Source organism: Phyllostomus discolor, chromosome 6 (assembly GCF_004126475.2).
Source record: "Phyllostomus discolor isolate MPI-MPIP mPhyDis1 chromosome 6, mPhyDis1.pri.v3, whole genome shotgun sequence".
In the NCBI taxonomy this organism is placed as follows: Eukaryota; Metazoa; Chordata; class Mammalia; order Chiroptera; family Phyllostomidae; genus Phyllostomus; species Phyllostomus discolor.
The window spans coordinates 15,136,690-15,153,259 of record NC_040908.2 but is presented as its reverse complement, the minus strand read 5'-3'; the positions used below and the strand labels follow the sequence as shown (position 1 = coordinate 15,153,259).

The 16,570-nt window shown below is 38.4% G+C and overlaps 1 protein-coding gene across 3 annotated transcripts in view; it reads right to left on the bottom strand.

Moving 5' to 3' along the window:
• Window positions 1-16,570, bottom strand: part of BABAM2 (BRISC and BRCA1 A complex member 2) — a 329,882-nt gene that overhangs the window by 246,617 nt on the left and 66,695 nt on the right. For all 3 annotated transcript variants that reach the window (XM_028516209.2, XM_036027789.1, XM_036027790.1), the window contains one exon: window positions 12,315-12,409. In XM_028516209.2, the coding sequence (XP_028372010.1) occupies window positions 12,315-12,409 (95 nt within the window). The remainder of the gene's footprint in view (window positions 1-12,314; window positions 12,410-16,570) is intronic.

The window sequence follows — 16,570 nt, the reverse complement described above, 5'->3', positions numbered from 1 at the left end:
TTTACATATTCAATGGAGTAAATCAAAACTAGCAACATCTGCTAAATGTTATATTTGCCATTGGGTTTGAAAAAATAACTTGGGTTGCCTTTTTTTCACTTGTCTCATGAGACTGAACATTTTAAATGTACCTTGTTTGTACTTTCAGGATACTCTGTTTTTCTACAACTGTGCGTGAAAGCCTTGTTTATAACACATGCCTTCAAAATTGTGTGTATTGCATATATGTATATATTAATACTCTGTTCCTTAATCCAAAATTGATTATAACAGCAACACCTTTGGAAAAACAGGTGAAACCATAAATCATCATTTTTAAACCAGGGCCCTTCCACAGTGTCCCTTAGGAAGGACATTTTACAAAGAACAACAGGAAGACCTGCTTCATGGAATGTTTCCATGGCTGATGCGTGAAAATGGATAATGGTAGAAGTACAGAGTTTTTAATTCATCTGCATATAAACCAACTCTGCACTGAAATTTCTCATAATTTTCTCGGATTTACCTGGATCACACATTGATGCATCCTTTGAATGCAAGATGCATTCAACTCCAGAGAGCCAGAGATGCCATTTACCCTTTTTTCTAACTTTTGTCTTCAGTATATTTTCTTAGGAAAATATACTGAAACTTAAAAATTTAGGTTTTCATAAAAAAAGGAGATATACTATTTCCCAGCATTTATTAACTTTTATTAACTAATGTTACTGAATATATTTATTCACATTAAACACTTTTATTAATTATTAATTATATTAACTTTCATTAAGTCTGTATTTCTGCCAACAAATGAGTGGTACTTCATGGTCCATTAAAGCTTTTTTGGTTCTTTTGCTTTGAAAGTAAAGGGTAAAAATTATGTATTCAAAAATGTAGGACAACTGACTTGTGCTTCCAGGTAGGATGAGGCAGCTTTGGACAGAGCAGAACGCTCAGTAAAAGCAATTCTAGGAAGCCAGACAACACACAGACATCTATCTGAAGGCATTCAATATCTGCTGAAGTAATGAGAACTGGAAAGAGCTGAGAATTCACAATTGTGGGGGGACATCAAGGAGAGGAGCCGATTCCTGCTTTTACAGTGGGGGTGAGGGGCTGGAGGGTGGAGTTTGCAAATTCCAAGCATTGGAGGAAGGCTGAAAATCCAGGACTTGCATAATAACAAAGCTGCTGCTGGACTAGGAAAAATCATCAGAAGTTTTGGCAGTCTTGAAAGACCTCAAACATGCAGCCACTTCCCCTCAAGACATCTGATAAATTCTGGGGCAGCTCAAGGATTAAGAAATTACTACATTTTGCCACATATAATGCATACCCACGTATTGGGCCCCAACTTTTAGGGGAAAAAAATCTTCCGTTTTAATTTTTAATTCAATTATTTATTTATTTATTTATTTATATTTACAGACAAAACCAATTATGTTCCAGGGTATTATTTTATGTACAGATATCATAATTGCTTTCTAGAGTTACACTTTTAACACATAAGTATAAATAAAAGAACTAAAAACATTTCAATAGATATGGAATTAGTACTACCCATATATAATGTGCATCCTTATTTTTCCCTCAAAAATTTGGAAACAAGGTGTGTATTATACATGGCAAAATATGGTACTTCTGAAAAGCAGAATGGAGTTATCAGCAGTCTTGCAAGACAAAAGTTAGAATTTGGGATCCATAAGGGCAAAGACCCACACTGTCCGGGTGATTTAACATTGGACAAATGACAGAACATTCTATTTCAAAATATTTTAAAGGCCAAGGCACTTAAACATGTCTAGGAACCCTGACTGCTCCAGACCTGGAGAGCGCCACCTCAGGAACACCAGTGAGCCCAGAGGTGGACAGTCCCTTACCGAAGCCACAAACCAGCCAAACACAGCAGAGGCCCCATGTGGACTAAGGTAACTAACTGGCCAACACTCATCTGCCTGTGAGAAGGGACCATGAGCCCTCTCTCCAGAAGAAGACGGCTTCATCTGGAGCCTCCACAGTTTCTAACTGAACTTTCCAATGTTTGCCCAAATCTATTAGAAATACCAAACACAGTACCACATGGTTGATAACCAAAGTAAAAAGCTGGCAAAACAAAGAGACTCAATGATACTCCAGCATACTAGAATTGACTCATAAGAGCTTAAAAATAAGTATGATTTGCATGTGCAAGAAAATGGTGAAAAATACAGGTGAAAAGATAAATTCACCAATGAATTTATGGAAAGTAATCAAATAGAATTGAAAAGTATGTTACCTAAAAGTAAGAACTCTTTAGATGGGTTTAACAGCAGGTTCAACACAGCAGAAAACAATGTACTGGAGGGTAAGTTAGGCACTGTCTACTTGTGCTAGCTGTTTATTTATTGCCTCCAATCTCCCCAAAATCTACTCTTCCTTGTCCTATTTGTGAAACTGGGGCTGAATCTTTTATCCCTTTTTTCCTGTGCCAGCTGGTGTTTAGCCTGCCAAAGGAAGAGACAAAGGGACAGTAGCAGGCTCAGCAGGGCTTCTCACCCCGGTCTGGCGCACTCTCCACAGCTGTTCCCACGGTGCAGCTGCCAGAGGCCTGCAGGAGACCCACTGCCCACTGCAGGTGACCCACTGTGCTCACCCTTCAGCCCATTTAACCGGCACCCAGCCCATCTCTATTCGCCAGCCCCAGCCAACCAGAACCCAGAGCAGGCCATGAACCAGTGCTGGCCTGCAGCACCCGAAAGTGAGCGTCTCCATAATCCAGTGGGCTCTAGCCACACTCTCTCCAACTCAGAGGCCAGCATCTCAGCCTCAGAGACAGGGGAAGATGTGAGGGAAGGTTCTTCCAAGTTTGTCCCATCTGAGAATTCTCCCCCAGCCCTGGAGGAGCTACTCTATGCAATTGCCATTGCACCCTTTAGCGTTCTCTTTTTACTCCTTTAAGTAGTTCATAACTCTCTCTATTCAATTTCCCTATTAAAATTACTGGTATGGCTTCTCCTAACTGAACTCCAGCTGATAAACTGGTCAAGTTTCATTTTAATTGTTCATTTGAGATGTTCTGTTTTCCTATACCTGCTTTTAAAATTATGTTTGCAACACACACCTTCGAAATTTTATCTGTATGCATACGTATATACAGTAATAGTCCTCTCCTTAATTCTCTATACCACGCGACCCAGCAAGTCCACTCTCCAGTGTGTGCCCATCAGAAACGCACACACATTCACTGACACATGTACAAGAATACTCACAGGAGCACTACTCACGACAGCAGAATCCCAAAATAATCCAAATGTCAATCAGTAAGAACAGATAAATAAACTGTGGTATACTTGGTTTATTTGTGAATACTAAGCAATGAGCACACAACCAACTATATGGGTGAAGCTCACAAATAAATGCTGCGTGAAACAAATCAGACATACAAGTCCATACTTGATTCCATTTGTAGAAAGATCAGAAAGAAGCAAAATTAGTAATGGTGATAAAAGTCAGCACAGTGTTTACTCTCTGGCAAAATGGTCACAGTGACAGAAGGGGCACAAACGAGGCTTCCTGGTGCTGGAAATGTTCTGTTTCTTGATATAGGTGCTGGTTACATGGCATTACTTACTTTTAAAAATTGGCCATGCTATGCACTTATGATTTGTACACTCTTTTGTAGGTATATTGTTCTTCAATAAGTTACACCAAAATATAGAGTACTTACAAACAATCAAATAATAGATTCCTAGGTCCCTGGCCCCTACTGTGTGTGGGTCTGGTAAACTGCTCCTCCCACCCGTCCCCACAGCACCCTGTGCACATGCTTGTACCTCCAACCCTCTGTGTGTCCACCATGGCTGCAAATCTACACACTCATCTGTCTTGAGCACTATGTCCAGTTTAAAGGCTAAAGGCGAATTATTTACAGATCTCAAGTGAGGCATTAAGCAGGCATGTGAAAAATGACAGCCCATCCTGTTTTAAAAGAAGGTGCAGGCCATGGCACACGGAAGCGTCTGGGAACAGGAGCGCCGCACACCTGGATGGCAGTTGTCAACAGTGAGCCACGCAGTCCCTATCAGCTCTGTGCATTCTTCACACGCACTTCATGTGTACAGGGCATGAGCACTGCTTTGCAAGGACACATTCAAAAGATGTCTGTCTGTAGGTGGCACAGTGAAGAGCAGGGGAAGGGAAGTGACGAGGTGCTGGTACAATACTTCTTCCTATACTTACGTTCCCCACGAGCAGCGCAGACTCGAGGAGAGAATCCCACCACCAGCGCGTAGTGCCAGCAGGGGCGGCGCGTGCCCACCCTGACGAGGACTGTCTCACACAGAGCTGCCCTCACCTTCAAACTAGGAAGTCAGATTTCAGTGGTTTCCAGTCTTGCTGTGATTACAACATGTTCCTCGCATTTAAATTTATGATCCACCCTTCCTCCTTTATGCAACTTTATTTTAAATTAAAGTGAATTATCATTATTATTTTCAGGGGAAATAATTTCACAATGCCCTTTGAGGTAGCCAAATATACCACAGGGTGTTGCAAAAGCAAGGCTGAAAATCACTGCTTCAGAGCTTCTGTTAACTGATTTTCATCCCTCAAACTTCTCTAAAACCGTATCCTTTTCTATTTTGAAATTTTCTCTCAAAACATATTTCCTAGTTTCAGAAACCAACAAGTCCCTTAAGGAACACAGAACCTTAAAAGCAACCTGTTCACCTAACAAACACATATTTGCACACCTCGATGCACCAGGCACTCTCCTAGGGACCCAGATACAGTGTGAACAAAACAAACCCCATCCTCTCGCAGAGCTTCCCTTCCAGAGAAGAAGCCAGGGTGACCCTGTGCCCCAGTCTGCCTGCGACTCAGCTCTGAAGGTGCTGCATCTCAGCCCCAGGCAGCTGGTCACCCTAGCAAAGACAGATACCAAACAAATAAGGAACCAAAAACGTATCCAATGTGAAAAGTGTAATGAAGAAAATACAGCATGATAAAGACGCGAGAGAGTAATGGGAAGGGTGTTACTACAGCTTCACACAGGCCTCTCTGATATAATGACATTTGGCGACAAGAGGGAGCAAGCCCTTCAGAAAACTGAAGAAGAGAGTTCCACGCAGAGGTGAATGAAAATGATGAACAGCAAATAAAAGGTCCTAAGGGGAGAGTGTGCTTAAATGTTTGAGGAAGAGCAAGGAGGCCCGAGTGGCTGGAGATGGGCAAGCAAGGAACGGAATGAACAGAGACACAATTAGGGAAGGGACTGAGTGATAGCTATAGTTTAACAGCCACAGCATGGCCATCGCCTGGGGGTTCAGTACAAGTTCCTGCTTTTTCCTGATCATTTTAACCCCACGCTTCCAACCTATAATAATTTTCTGTTTTCATTATAATGGAGCATGTCTTAGTTTATTGATCATCCTCTCTTCTCACCCTAGACAGTGTATATGAAAACACTATCTCATTATCCCACGGCATTCTAGTACATACTGCCTGTGTCTATTTGTTTTCATGCAGCTGTGTCCCCCTGAAATTTAGCCTCCTTGAGGTCACATTCCATAGGGTACACTGTTGGACACTTAGTGCACAATCAAGAAACACCCAGATAGGATTTCCCCCAAATTTGTCTTTTATTGACTTTTATGTGTTTTCACCAGTAACAGAGGGCACCAATGTGTCAGCACCTTATTCATAGTATGACACGTGATACAGAACAACAAACACATAGAACAGAATACGGTAAAAGTACAGCCACTGGCGAATTAACTTACACTGCAGGGACAGCTCTTTAATCAGCAAATGCTTATGACTTGAGGCTCAGAGCAAAAGTGCAAACAGCAAAAAGCTCGACCAATAACAACCACTCAAATCAAGAACAACTCTTCTAAATGTTCCTGGAAAATACTTATGGACCCAGTTTACCTGGATGATTATCATGTTATTGTGGTGTAAGTAACTTTCCATGACCACCCTCAAACCAAATTATCTACTCCCTCTGAGATGTAGTACTATACTTTATTTACATAATCATCTCACACCATCTATTAATTAAGGCATATGCCTGTCTTCAGGGAATTCATCCAGAATAAAACTCAGCCGTTAGATATATTGACTAGGTACTAGGTCATAACTTCGATAAATGTTAACTTAAATGGTTTGGTGAATGAATTATTAGTATATATAATGTAGAGAACTAAAGCAAATTTTTAACAAACCTACTAGAATTTGTGAGTATTGACCTTTAAAGCAGATCTCAGAAATACTATATAAGCTTCTTGCAATAGTGTTTCCCTCTCTATCTTAGAAAATGCTGTAAGTTCAATTTATGAGAACAAAGGAAAAACAAAGTCACTTTTTTACAATCATATTCCGATACCAAAGTCTGTCATCGTCCAGCTTCCACAACAAATTGATTTATCTTGAAACAGAGAAACATAAAGAACATAAGTCTATAAAAAGATTTTTAGCTCATTAGAAAGAAAAACTTTACAGCAAAAAAAAGACCTGTGAAGTTGCAGAATACAACATCAATATTCAAAAATCAATTCTATTTCTAGACAGCAAAAATGTGAAACTAAAACTGAAATTAACAATTCCATTTACAATAGCATCAAAAAATATTTAGGAATAAATTTAACAAAAGAAATGGAAAACTCTGAAAATTACAAAACATTATTGAAAGATATCAAAGGACTAAAAGAATGGAAAGACATTTCATGTTCCTGGATTGGAAGACTTAATATCGTTAAAATAGCAATAATCTCACCCTGGCTGGCATAGCTCAGTGGATTGAGCACAGGCTGCGAACCAAAGCATCGCAGGTTCGATTCCCAGTCAGGGCACATGCCTGGGTTGCAGGCCACAGCCCTCAGCAACCGCACATTGATGTTTCTCTCTCTCTTTCTCCCTCCCTTCCCTCTCTAAAAATAAATAAATAAAATCTTTTTAAAACATCTTTTAAAAAATAGTTATAATCTCTAGCGTCATCTAGAGATTCAATGCAATCCCTATCAAGATCCCAGTTGGATTCTTTGCAAAAATTGACAAACTGATTCTAAAATTAATATGTAAATGTGAGGGACTCATAACAGTCAATGCTAGCAGAGCAATCCTGGAAAAGAAAAACAAAGTTGGAAAACTCATACTTCCCAATCTCAAAACTTACTACAAAGTCACAATAATCAAGACAAAGTGGTACTGGCAAAAGGTTAAAATATGGACCAGTGAAAAAGAATTGAGAATCCAGAATTAAACCTTCATATTTATAGTCAATTAAATTTCAACAAGAATGCAAAGACAATTCAATAAGGAAAAAATAGTCCTTCTAATAAATTGTGCTGGGAGATCTTGCTCTCACTTGTAAAACATAAAGCAAGGCCCCTACTTGACAAAAATTAAAAGTATCAGAAACCTAAATGTAAGAGCAAAAATTATAAAACTCTTCAATGAAAACCTAACAGCAGGTATTTTTTATACCTTCTACTAAACAATGGTTTCTTAGATATGAAACCAGAAGCACAAGCAACAAAAGAAAAAAAAAGATAAATTACATTTCATAAAATGTGAAATTTTCCTCCCTCAAACAATACTATCTAGAAAATAAAAAGACAATACACAAAATGGGAGAAAATTTTGGTCAGTCACGTATCTGACAAAAAGGACTTGTATCCAGAACATAAAACGAAAAGAAAAAAAAAAGAACCCTTACAACTGGACAATAAAAAGGCAAATAATCCAGTTTTAAAACTAGCAAAGGATTTAAATTGACATTTCTCCAGAGAAGATACACAAATGGCCAAGAACACATAAAAAGATACAAAACATCATTACGATGCACAGCCATCAAGGAAATACAAACCAAACCACAATGAGATAACATTTCATACCCGCTAGGATAGCTACAATCATAGACAGACAATAACAAGTGTTGATGAGGACGAAGAGAACTTGGAATACTTCTGCACTGCTTCTGGGTATGTAAAATGGTACAGGCACTTTAGAAAACAGTCTGGGAGTTCCTCAAAAATTAAACACAAAGTTACTATTTGACCCTGCAATTACACTCCTAGGGATATAACCAAAGGAAATAAAAATATATCCACATAACAGCAATATTTATAATAGCCAAAATGTGGAAACAACCCAAATATCCATCAACTGACAATGGATAATAGGCGGTATATGAATACAATGGGATATTATTTGGCAATAAAAAAATAGTGATATATGCTACATTAAAAAAGAGTATAGTAAGTGCAAGTCTATCACAAAATCCACATGTCATATGATTTTATTTGTAAGAAATGTCTGGAATAGGCAAATCCATACAGACCGAATACAGATTAGTTACTGTCTAGAGTGGACAGTGAGAAGTTTCTGCTAATGGGTTTGCAGTTTCTTTTAGGGGTGATGACAAAATTCTAAATTTAACTGATGATGGTTGCACAACTCAATGAATAACTAAACACCATTCAATTATACACTTTAAATGAGTAAACTGCATGGCAAATAAATTATGTCTCAGTAATGCTGTTGTTAAAAAAAAATTTAGAACTGTCCCCAAAATGGAAAATGATACATCACTGGAAATAATGTTAAGCAAAGGCAAATGGCCTTCTGTTGGAAATATTACTGTAAAAAGATGGATTTCATTATAATAGCTCAATAGCAGTTCAAACTAATATATAAAAATCACCCAGGGAATTTAATGACACTAACTCCCTAAAGTATCTAATTCAGCTCTGGCCGGTGTGGCTCAGTTGGTTGGAGCGTTATCCCATAACTGAAGGGTTGTGGGTTCGATTCCCAGTCAGGGCACATGACTAGGTTGCAGGTTCAATCCCAGGTCCAGGTGCATACAAGAGATAACCGATCAATGCCTGTCTCTCACATCAATATTTCTCTCTCTCCCTTCCTCTCTCTGAAAAAAATGTCCTAGGATAAGGATATTTTTTAAAATCTAATTCAGTATGTCCACTGGGGTTCAGGAATCTGTATTTTTAACTGGCTCCCTAAATTATTCTAATGCACACCAGAAGTGGGAATCACTAGACCACTAGGATCCTAACTCAAGGATTTATGACAACAGTCCCCAACCATTTTGACACCAGCACCCAGTTTTATGGAAGACAATTTTTCCACAGGCCAAGCAGGTGCAGTGGGGGGATGGTTTCAGGATGATTCAAGTGCATTGCACTCAAGCTCACCTCCTTGCTGTGCAGCCTGGCTCCGAGCAGGCCCTAACCGGTACCGGCCCATGGCCCAGAAGTTGGGGACCCCCGATTCATGATTTTCTGGTATCCATGAGAGACCTAGCTCTAGACCTGGTATCTATCTAGTATTTTCCACTCACCTAAGAATCTCAAAGTCCTTAACGGCACCCACCTCTCTGAATTATAAAGGTTTGAGTTTTAGAAAGAGATAGTTTCATCTGATGGATTAGAGCACCTCACATATTTGTATTAACATTATGTATATCCTTTATTTAAGCTACTTCAAATCTTTTTTTGAAAAGGAACAAGTTTAAATAAATTGAATAAGTAAAAGATCACATATATTTTCTAAAGCTTTATTTCTCAAACTGGGACACACTGAAGATTCCATTTTTTCTCAAATGTATATAATTTAAGATATTTTTATATTAAAATGCAGGTATACTATAAAATCAAATGCAAAACTTTTATCAATTCTGAAGACAGAACTCAGAAACTTCAAGGAAATTCCATATTTGCCACAGGAACTACTTGGACTACACTCCCAGATTCTACGGGTACATCCTCATTCTCTTCTGCAATTAATACTTCAGTGGGAAAATCCAAGACGTCTGGGCATTGTTTCTATTCCATGGGTGATGAAGTCTGCAATCTCCATGCATTCAAAACCATACACAGTGCAGACTAACTGGGCTGCTAGTGACTCCTCTGTGCACTTCCAGAAGGGAGAAGAGAAGCCTGAACCGAATCTGAGAACTAAAGCATGACCGGTGAACAAGTGAGCAAAAGTCCTTCATAAGCATCAGTGTTCATGGACATGTGTGCTGAGGACCAGGCCTTGTGTTGTAGTTTATCCTGTCCTAGAGTTCTGGCCAGATGACAGTGAATGTCAAGGGTACCCTCCAAGGCTGTGTGGACCTCACCCAGATGGTGGAAGGTGGACCCTTGTACCCTGGCTGCTTATCTAGCCTTGCCTAGCCCACAGGTCCATGAAGAAGCACTCGGTTGTCCGCCTGAGGCCTTAGGTCTATTGCAGCTGAAGAGAAGGTGTTCTACTGGATATGTAATCTTGCTTTTAGATATAGTGCTTTAGATTTTTTTTAGCTGTTCTTTTTTGTATAATTTCTCAAAAACATTTGTGGTAACTTCTCTCAGAGGCAAAATATCAGACGAGTGAATTTATAATATCAACTCTAACACAACTATATAAATCATTATCCCCAATACTAATGTAGAAAAGTGGAATAAAATAAATCTTAATGTCTTTCTAGCTTTTAAATTCTACATTCTTGCAATACTTATCAATATTGAAGATATGCTTCACAAATTTTAAAGCCAATTCCAAAAAACTAAGTTGCAAACATGTATTTCTCATCCTTTACATGCTAGTGTTCCTTCTTGTATCATCCCAGCTCAAGGCCCTTTTGGTCCGCTCCTGGATTTTCGCAATTCTTCTCAGCTCTGGTCCTCAGTGTCGCCCTAATCCACGACACTGGCCGCACTGCTGTCAGATGGCTGCCCAGTCGTCTCCTCCCATGGCTCTCAACCCAGCACTTAAGGCACTTACCTTTCCAACCCTTCCTAGTGCTTCATTATACTAACTTACATTTCAGCACACCTGTCCGTACCGTTTTCTATAATCTATCACACATAACTTCTTCAAATGTATGTCCTTCCCCCTACTTGAAATACTCTCTGTTGTATTCCCTACTTTTCTTCTTTTCTTCAAGAATGAGTACAGGTCTCAACTCCACCGCAGGGCTTTTCTGACAACCTTCTTTAAATTCCCAAAGCACCTGGCCTGAAATACATCTCTGGCATTTAACGTGTGCTACCCTCCACTGGGCAGATTTAATACACAAGAGGTCTGTAGGGAAACTTTTGCCTCATTTTCTCCAGGGAAGCCCTTGAGCTTCAATATGAGGTGAATGTCTAACAGCATCTAAAGGGGCCATACTTAAACTACAATTTTATTTAAAAATCAGCCAAAAATTGTGTAATTATTACAAATATAGCAACAAAGCCATCCCACTCCTGCCAACCATATTTTTACAGCTATGTCATAGAACGTAAGAGAAGTCTTTAGATGGAGCCCTGGCCAGGTTGCTTGGTTGGCTGGAGCGTCATCCAGATGCGCCAAGGCTGCAGGTGAGAGCTCCCATCAGGGCACATGCAAGAAGCAACTAATGAACGCATGAATACGTGGAACAACAAATCTCTCTCTCTCTCCTCTCAAATCAATAAACTTTAAAAAAATTCATTAGGTTTAAAATGTCCTGCTTAATACTCCCCTTTTTAAAAAGGGAGTGGGGCAAGATTTCAAAGTTAAGTCATAGAAACTTTAAATTACAAAACTTAAAGGAAACAAAAAATATCCAGAAAAAAAAAACACAAAGAACATAGTTTTGAACAACAATAAAACTTCTTACAGTATAGGCATCATAGCAAAATCGAGCTGGGAAGGAAAGAGATGTTTTTTGTCTGGTCAGACTTTGAAACAAAATGGCACGTTTTTCTCCACCAGTCATGCAAAACACACAATTTTTATACAAACCACATGTGCCCTGACAAGTACCACCGCCCCTTCCTCTGCCTTAATTCCAGACACATTGGACTCCAACTGCAAATTTTCGGGTCTAGCCTGATAAAACGCACTTAATCTGGTCTTTACCCTTCTGATAATCACGCTGAGGTAATGCGGACACAACTCCAAATCTGCCACTTTCACTTCTGGTACCAAAAAAGGCCCCTCGAAGGGCCCCAAACCGCTCCCCTAACAAGCCTGTGATGAAGTGTTAGTAAACACTGGGAAATTGATTGCAGGCATGAAATATTAAGTTAAAACAAAGAAAATGTTTCAACATGTCTCCTTAAGCTGAAGTAAAAATATTTTAACCAATATGCTAGAGACTTTCATTATTTCAAATGGTCTGAAAGTAAAACTGCAATTAAAAAAAAAAACCTCTTATTTAAACTATTTCAGCACATGAAGAATTGTACTTATTTTACAGAACAGAGAAAAAAGGAATGGAAAAAAGTCCACATGTTTGGCAAATTCGTCTATTAAGCAATTGTCAAAAGGTAACTTTACTTTCTTTCAACGAAGACCATCCAAATGAGCCGGCAGTTACTCACATGCAGAGCGGAGGGGTCTGGCAGGAATTCAGCATCTTCTCCAAAGATAAAATCGGGGGGCAGCTCTGGGTATTGGGCATTGAAGATGATATCCCCTGAAATAAAAGAAAATGTCAGGCCCTTCTTATTTCCTCGTTAGTGCATGAATGTTCTGAGGGATGCATCAATAAACTTCTAAAAGAAGTTTATATTATTTTAATTTAAAAAAATTTTGAAAAACACTTTCTGAATGATTAATTCACCAAACAAAAGAACTGATATTCTCTTTTAAATTAACATCCGCAACATGCAATCAAAAAATTTTAATCTCCTAACACAGTCTAAATATAAATACCCAAGCAGAAAAGTATAAGCAGCCACAAATAAAACACATGGAGATATTTGTTATAGGAAACGTCACTGCTAATTAACAGGCCTTTATTGAGAACCAATTCTCTAAAGATGCAGTCCTTCACTCGAAGAAATTAAACATACAAGCCTTTGGTATAATGGAAAGAACATTTGGCTTGGAGTCAAAAAAAAAAAAAAGCCTGGTTTATGTCCACAAGGTCTCCTAATCATTTATTACTCAGGTCATCTTAAGTTCTAACTTCTTTAGAATCCAGTTTCCTAGCCCTGGCTGGCGTAACTCAGCGGATTGAGCGCGGGCTGCGAACCAAAGCATCACAGGTTCAATTCCCAGTCAGAAAACGTGCCTGGGTTGCAGGCCACGGCCCCCAGCAACCACACATTGATGTTTCTCTCTCTCTCTCTTTCTCCCTCCCTTCCCTCTATATAAATAAATAAATCTTAAAAAAAAAAAAAAAAGAATCCAGTTTCCTTATCAGTAAAAGGGGGATATAATTTCACTAACATCACAGATTGGTTGGGAGGATAACAGAAACCACTATGTCCTAGCATGGTGCCTGGTACACAGCAATAAGTGATATGGGAATACTACTGTTGTTATTACTACTATTATTTTAATACATAAGACAAATTACCAAGTCTCCTTGGCAAATCTGTGTTGTCAATTCTTCTCCCTCTCTGTTTCTTTCCTGTCTCCTTCTTGAGCGCCCTCTTTTGCCCCTCCACTCACCTGAAGGATCAATTCCCATAATTCTGTTAATATAAATGAACAAATTAGTATACCAGTAATGTGACACACATATATTGGGTTCTAGTATATAAGGGTACATACACTTTGTGTATACACAGACCACAATACCCATGCACACACATACATCACTCTAATCATTTTTATTGTGCAAACAATAACACCTTCATGGTGATATCCAAATTTAAACATTGAGACTTCAGTTCTCATCTGAGCCTTTCTGTCTCTATGTACTATGTACATCTTTCAGTGTCAAACTCAACAAATCTAAAAACATGCTCCTCACTGTCCCTTTTCTCACTCCTCTCTTCACCTAGATGACTTCCCTGTTTCTAGGGATGGCACTGCTATTCCTTAATCACCATGCCGAAAATTTAATATCACCTTCGACCTTACCCATACTCTTCATACTCACACAAACAAATGATTCTCATACGGGCATTTCCTACTGCAAACAGCTCTATCCAGGCCCAGATGACCTGGTCCACACATTCATGCATCCAGTGCACAAACATGTGAACTCTGCTCCAGGCATTACGCTAGGCACTGAAGATCAAACCAAAAACGATGCTCTTGAAGAGCTGGCAAGACCAAAGGAATTCAACGATTGCCATGTCCTCCTAAATCATCTCCTGTTGCCAGTTTCCCTCCAGCCCACAACACACACCAACAACAAAGTACATCTTCTTGAAGAGCTACTTTGCCCCAAAACTCCCTGGCTCAAAAAACTTAAGTGGTTCTCTAATATCAAAAAGAGTAAGGGCCAACTTTTCCAACTGTCATTTAAGGCCTCCAAAATACGATGTTCCTACTTATTTATCCATCCTTCTATCTACAAGCCAGTACCAATCTTCTATTCCAGTCAGTATGATCCACTTGCTGACCTCCAAACACTATCACACGTAGTTAAGATGCTCTTTCCCCTTGCTCAGTTCTTACCCACACTTTACAAGCTGACTTAATTACCTTTCCTTATATGATGACTCCCTAATAAACCCAGAACAAACTGATCACTGTTACTTCTGAAATTCAACAATACTAACTGGTTATGCCATTCACTTGGGTACTGAAATGTAGTCATATTATTTTATTGTTTCGTTAATTTTTAAAATTCATAATAAACACATACTACAAAGTGAGGCACTGTGATACACACTGCGTCAGTTCTAAGGTGGTTATTGTCAAGGAGCTTACATTCAGTGAGGGAGACGAGGCACACACACAAAATCACAAATACGCAGCAGCCCAAGCTAAGTACATGTACTCGAACCTCCTATATATCTTGTAAGCATTCACAAAGTAAACATGCCCTTACACTTATTTCATGTCTTCAACAAGGCGAAATGCCACACATGTAGAATAGATGTGAGAAATGCTCAATATAAGAAATAAATTCCATTCTGCACACTGAATAGCTAAGCACTGATGACATCTACAGTAACGAATAAAGTGTGGAAGAGTTATTATTTCTGCCACTTTCTATAGAGAATAAGTTGGAGTACCAATATATCCTTCAGATGCTGGATGGAGAATTAAATTATCAAAAGTTAGTACAATCACACCCTTCACCCTATCCACTCTCACCTCTGGTTTTCAACTAAATCTATTACAAATTATACAATTTCTCCAAACCTGCCAACTATAAAGCATTAACCTAAGCCAAGCCAAAGAAGAACTAGTGAAGATAATATGAATGCCCTAATTACTCATTCCTATTCAACTATACCAGCACACACAGTTCCTCAGGACAACATGGACATTACAGATAATGCTTTTAAAAGTCCTATACATGGCTTACTTTAGTGACTTTTAGAAAAAAAATTCATAAATTTAATAAAGTAAAGGCATTAAAGTTTTGGAAAAAGCCAAGCTAGAATCTATCGTGCCTTGACGTTCGAAAAATAAATAGCATGCTGAATTCCAATAGAAGGAATTTTATTATTTTTGTTTCTACCGAGGACACAAAGCTGGATTTTCAAGTTCTCAAAAGAACATTGTCAGTAATACATATTTCCAAACCACTGAACGTTAAAAATCTGAGCCAAAGACATTCACTCTTGCCAATTCTATTCAACATTATACTGGAACTCCTAGCCAGGGCACTTAAGCAAGAAAAAGAAATGAATGGTATCTATGCATTGGCCAAAAAGTTCGTTTGGTTTTGTTCTGTAAAATGGCTCTAGTAGCATTTAGTTGTCTTTAACTTCATTCAAAACAACTTTGTTAGATTATATTGTGAAAGCTGTCACATCAGCATGCATTGAAAAAACGTATCAAAATGGGTGAATTTTTGTGTAGCCATTTTAATATTGAAAATGGAAAAATGTGCAACATTTTGGCATATTATGTTTTATTGTTTCAAAAAAGGTAAAAACACAACCGAAACACACAAAAAAGATCTGTGTAGTGTATGGAAAAGGGGCTGTGACTGATTGAACAAGTCAAAAGTGGTTTACTAAGTTTTGTGCGGGAGATTTCTCACTGGACAATGCTCCACAGTCGGGTAGACCAGTTGAAGTTGATAGCAATCAAGTTGAAACATTAACTGAGAACAATCAATGTTATACCACACAGGAGATAGCCAACATACTCAAAATATCCAAATCAAATGAAATTATTGGTGAAAATGAAAAACATGTTTTTTATTTTTCAGAAAAGAAATATACAGACTTTTTGGCCAACCCCATGGATTGGATTTAAAAAAAAAAAAAACACTGAGAACCATTAAGATTAGCAAGGTTACAAGATCTTAATGTACAAAATCAATTGCATCGCTATACATTACCAATGAACAATAATTTCATTTATAACAGCATCAATCAAAATACTAAAAATAAACTTAACAAAAGAAATGTAGATATGCTTACTTAAAAACTACAGAACATTGCTGAAAAACATTAAAGAAGACCTAAAGAAATGGGAAGACATCTCATATCCATGGATGGGCAGACTTAATATTGTTAGGATGTCAATGCTACTTAAATTAATCGACAGATTTCAACAATCCCCATCAAAATCCCTACTTGATTTTTATTTTTTCCATAAATTGACCAGCCAATCGTAAAAGTCACATGGAAACGCAAAGAATCCAGAATGGCCGAAAAGCAATCTTGAAAAAGCAAAATTGGAGAACTCACACTTTCCAACTCAAAGCCACACG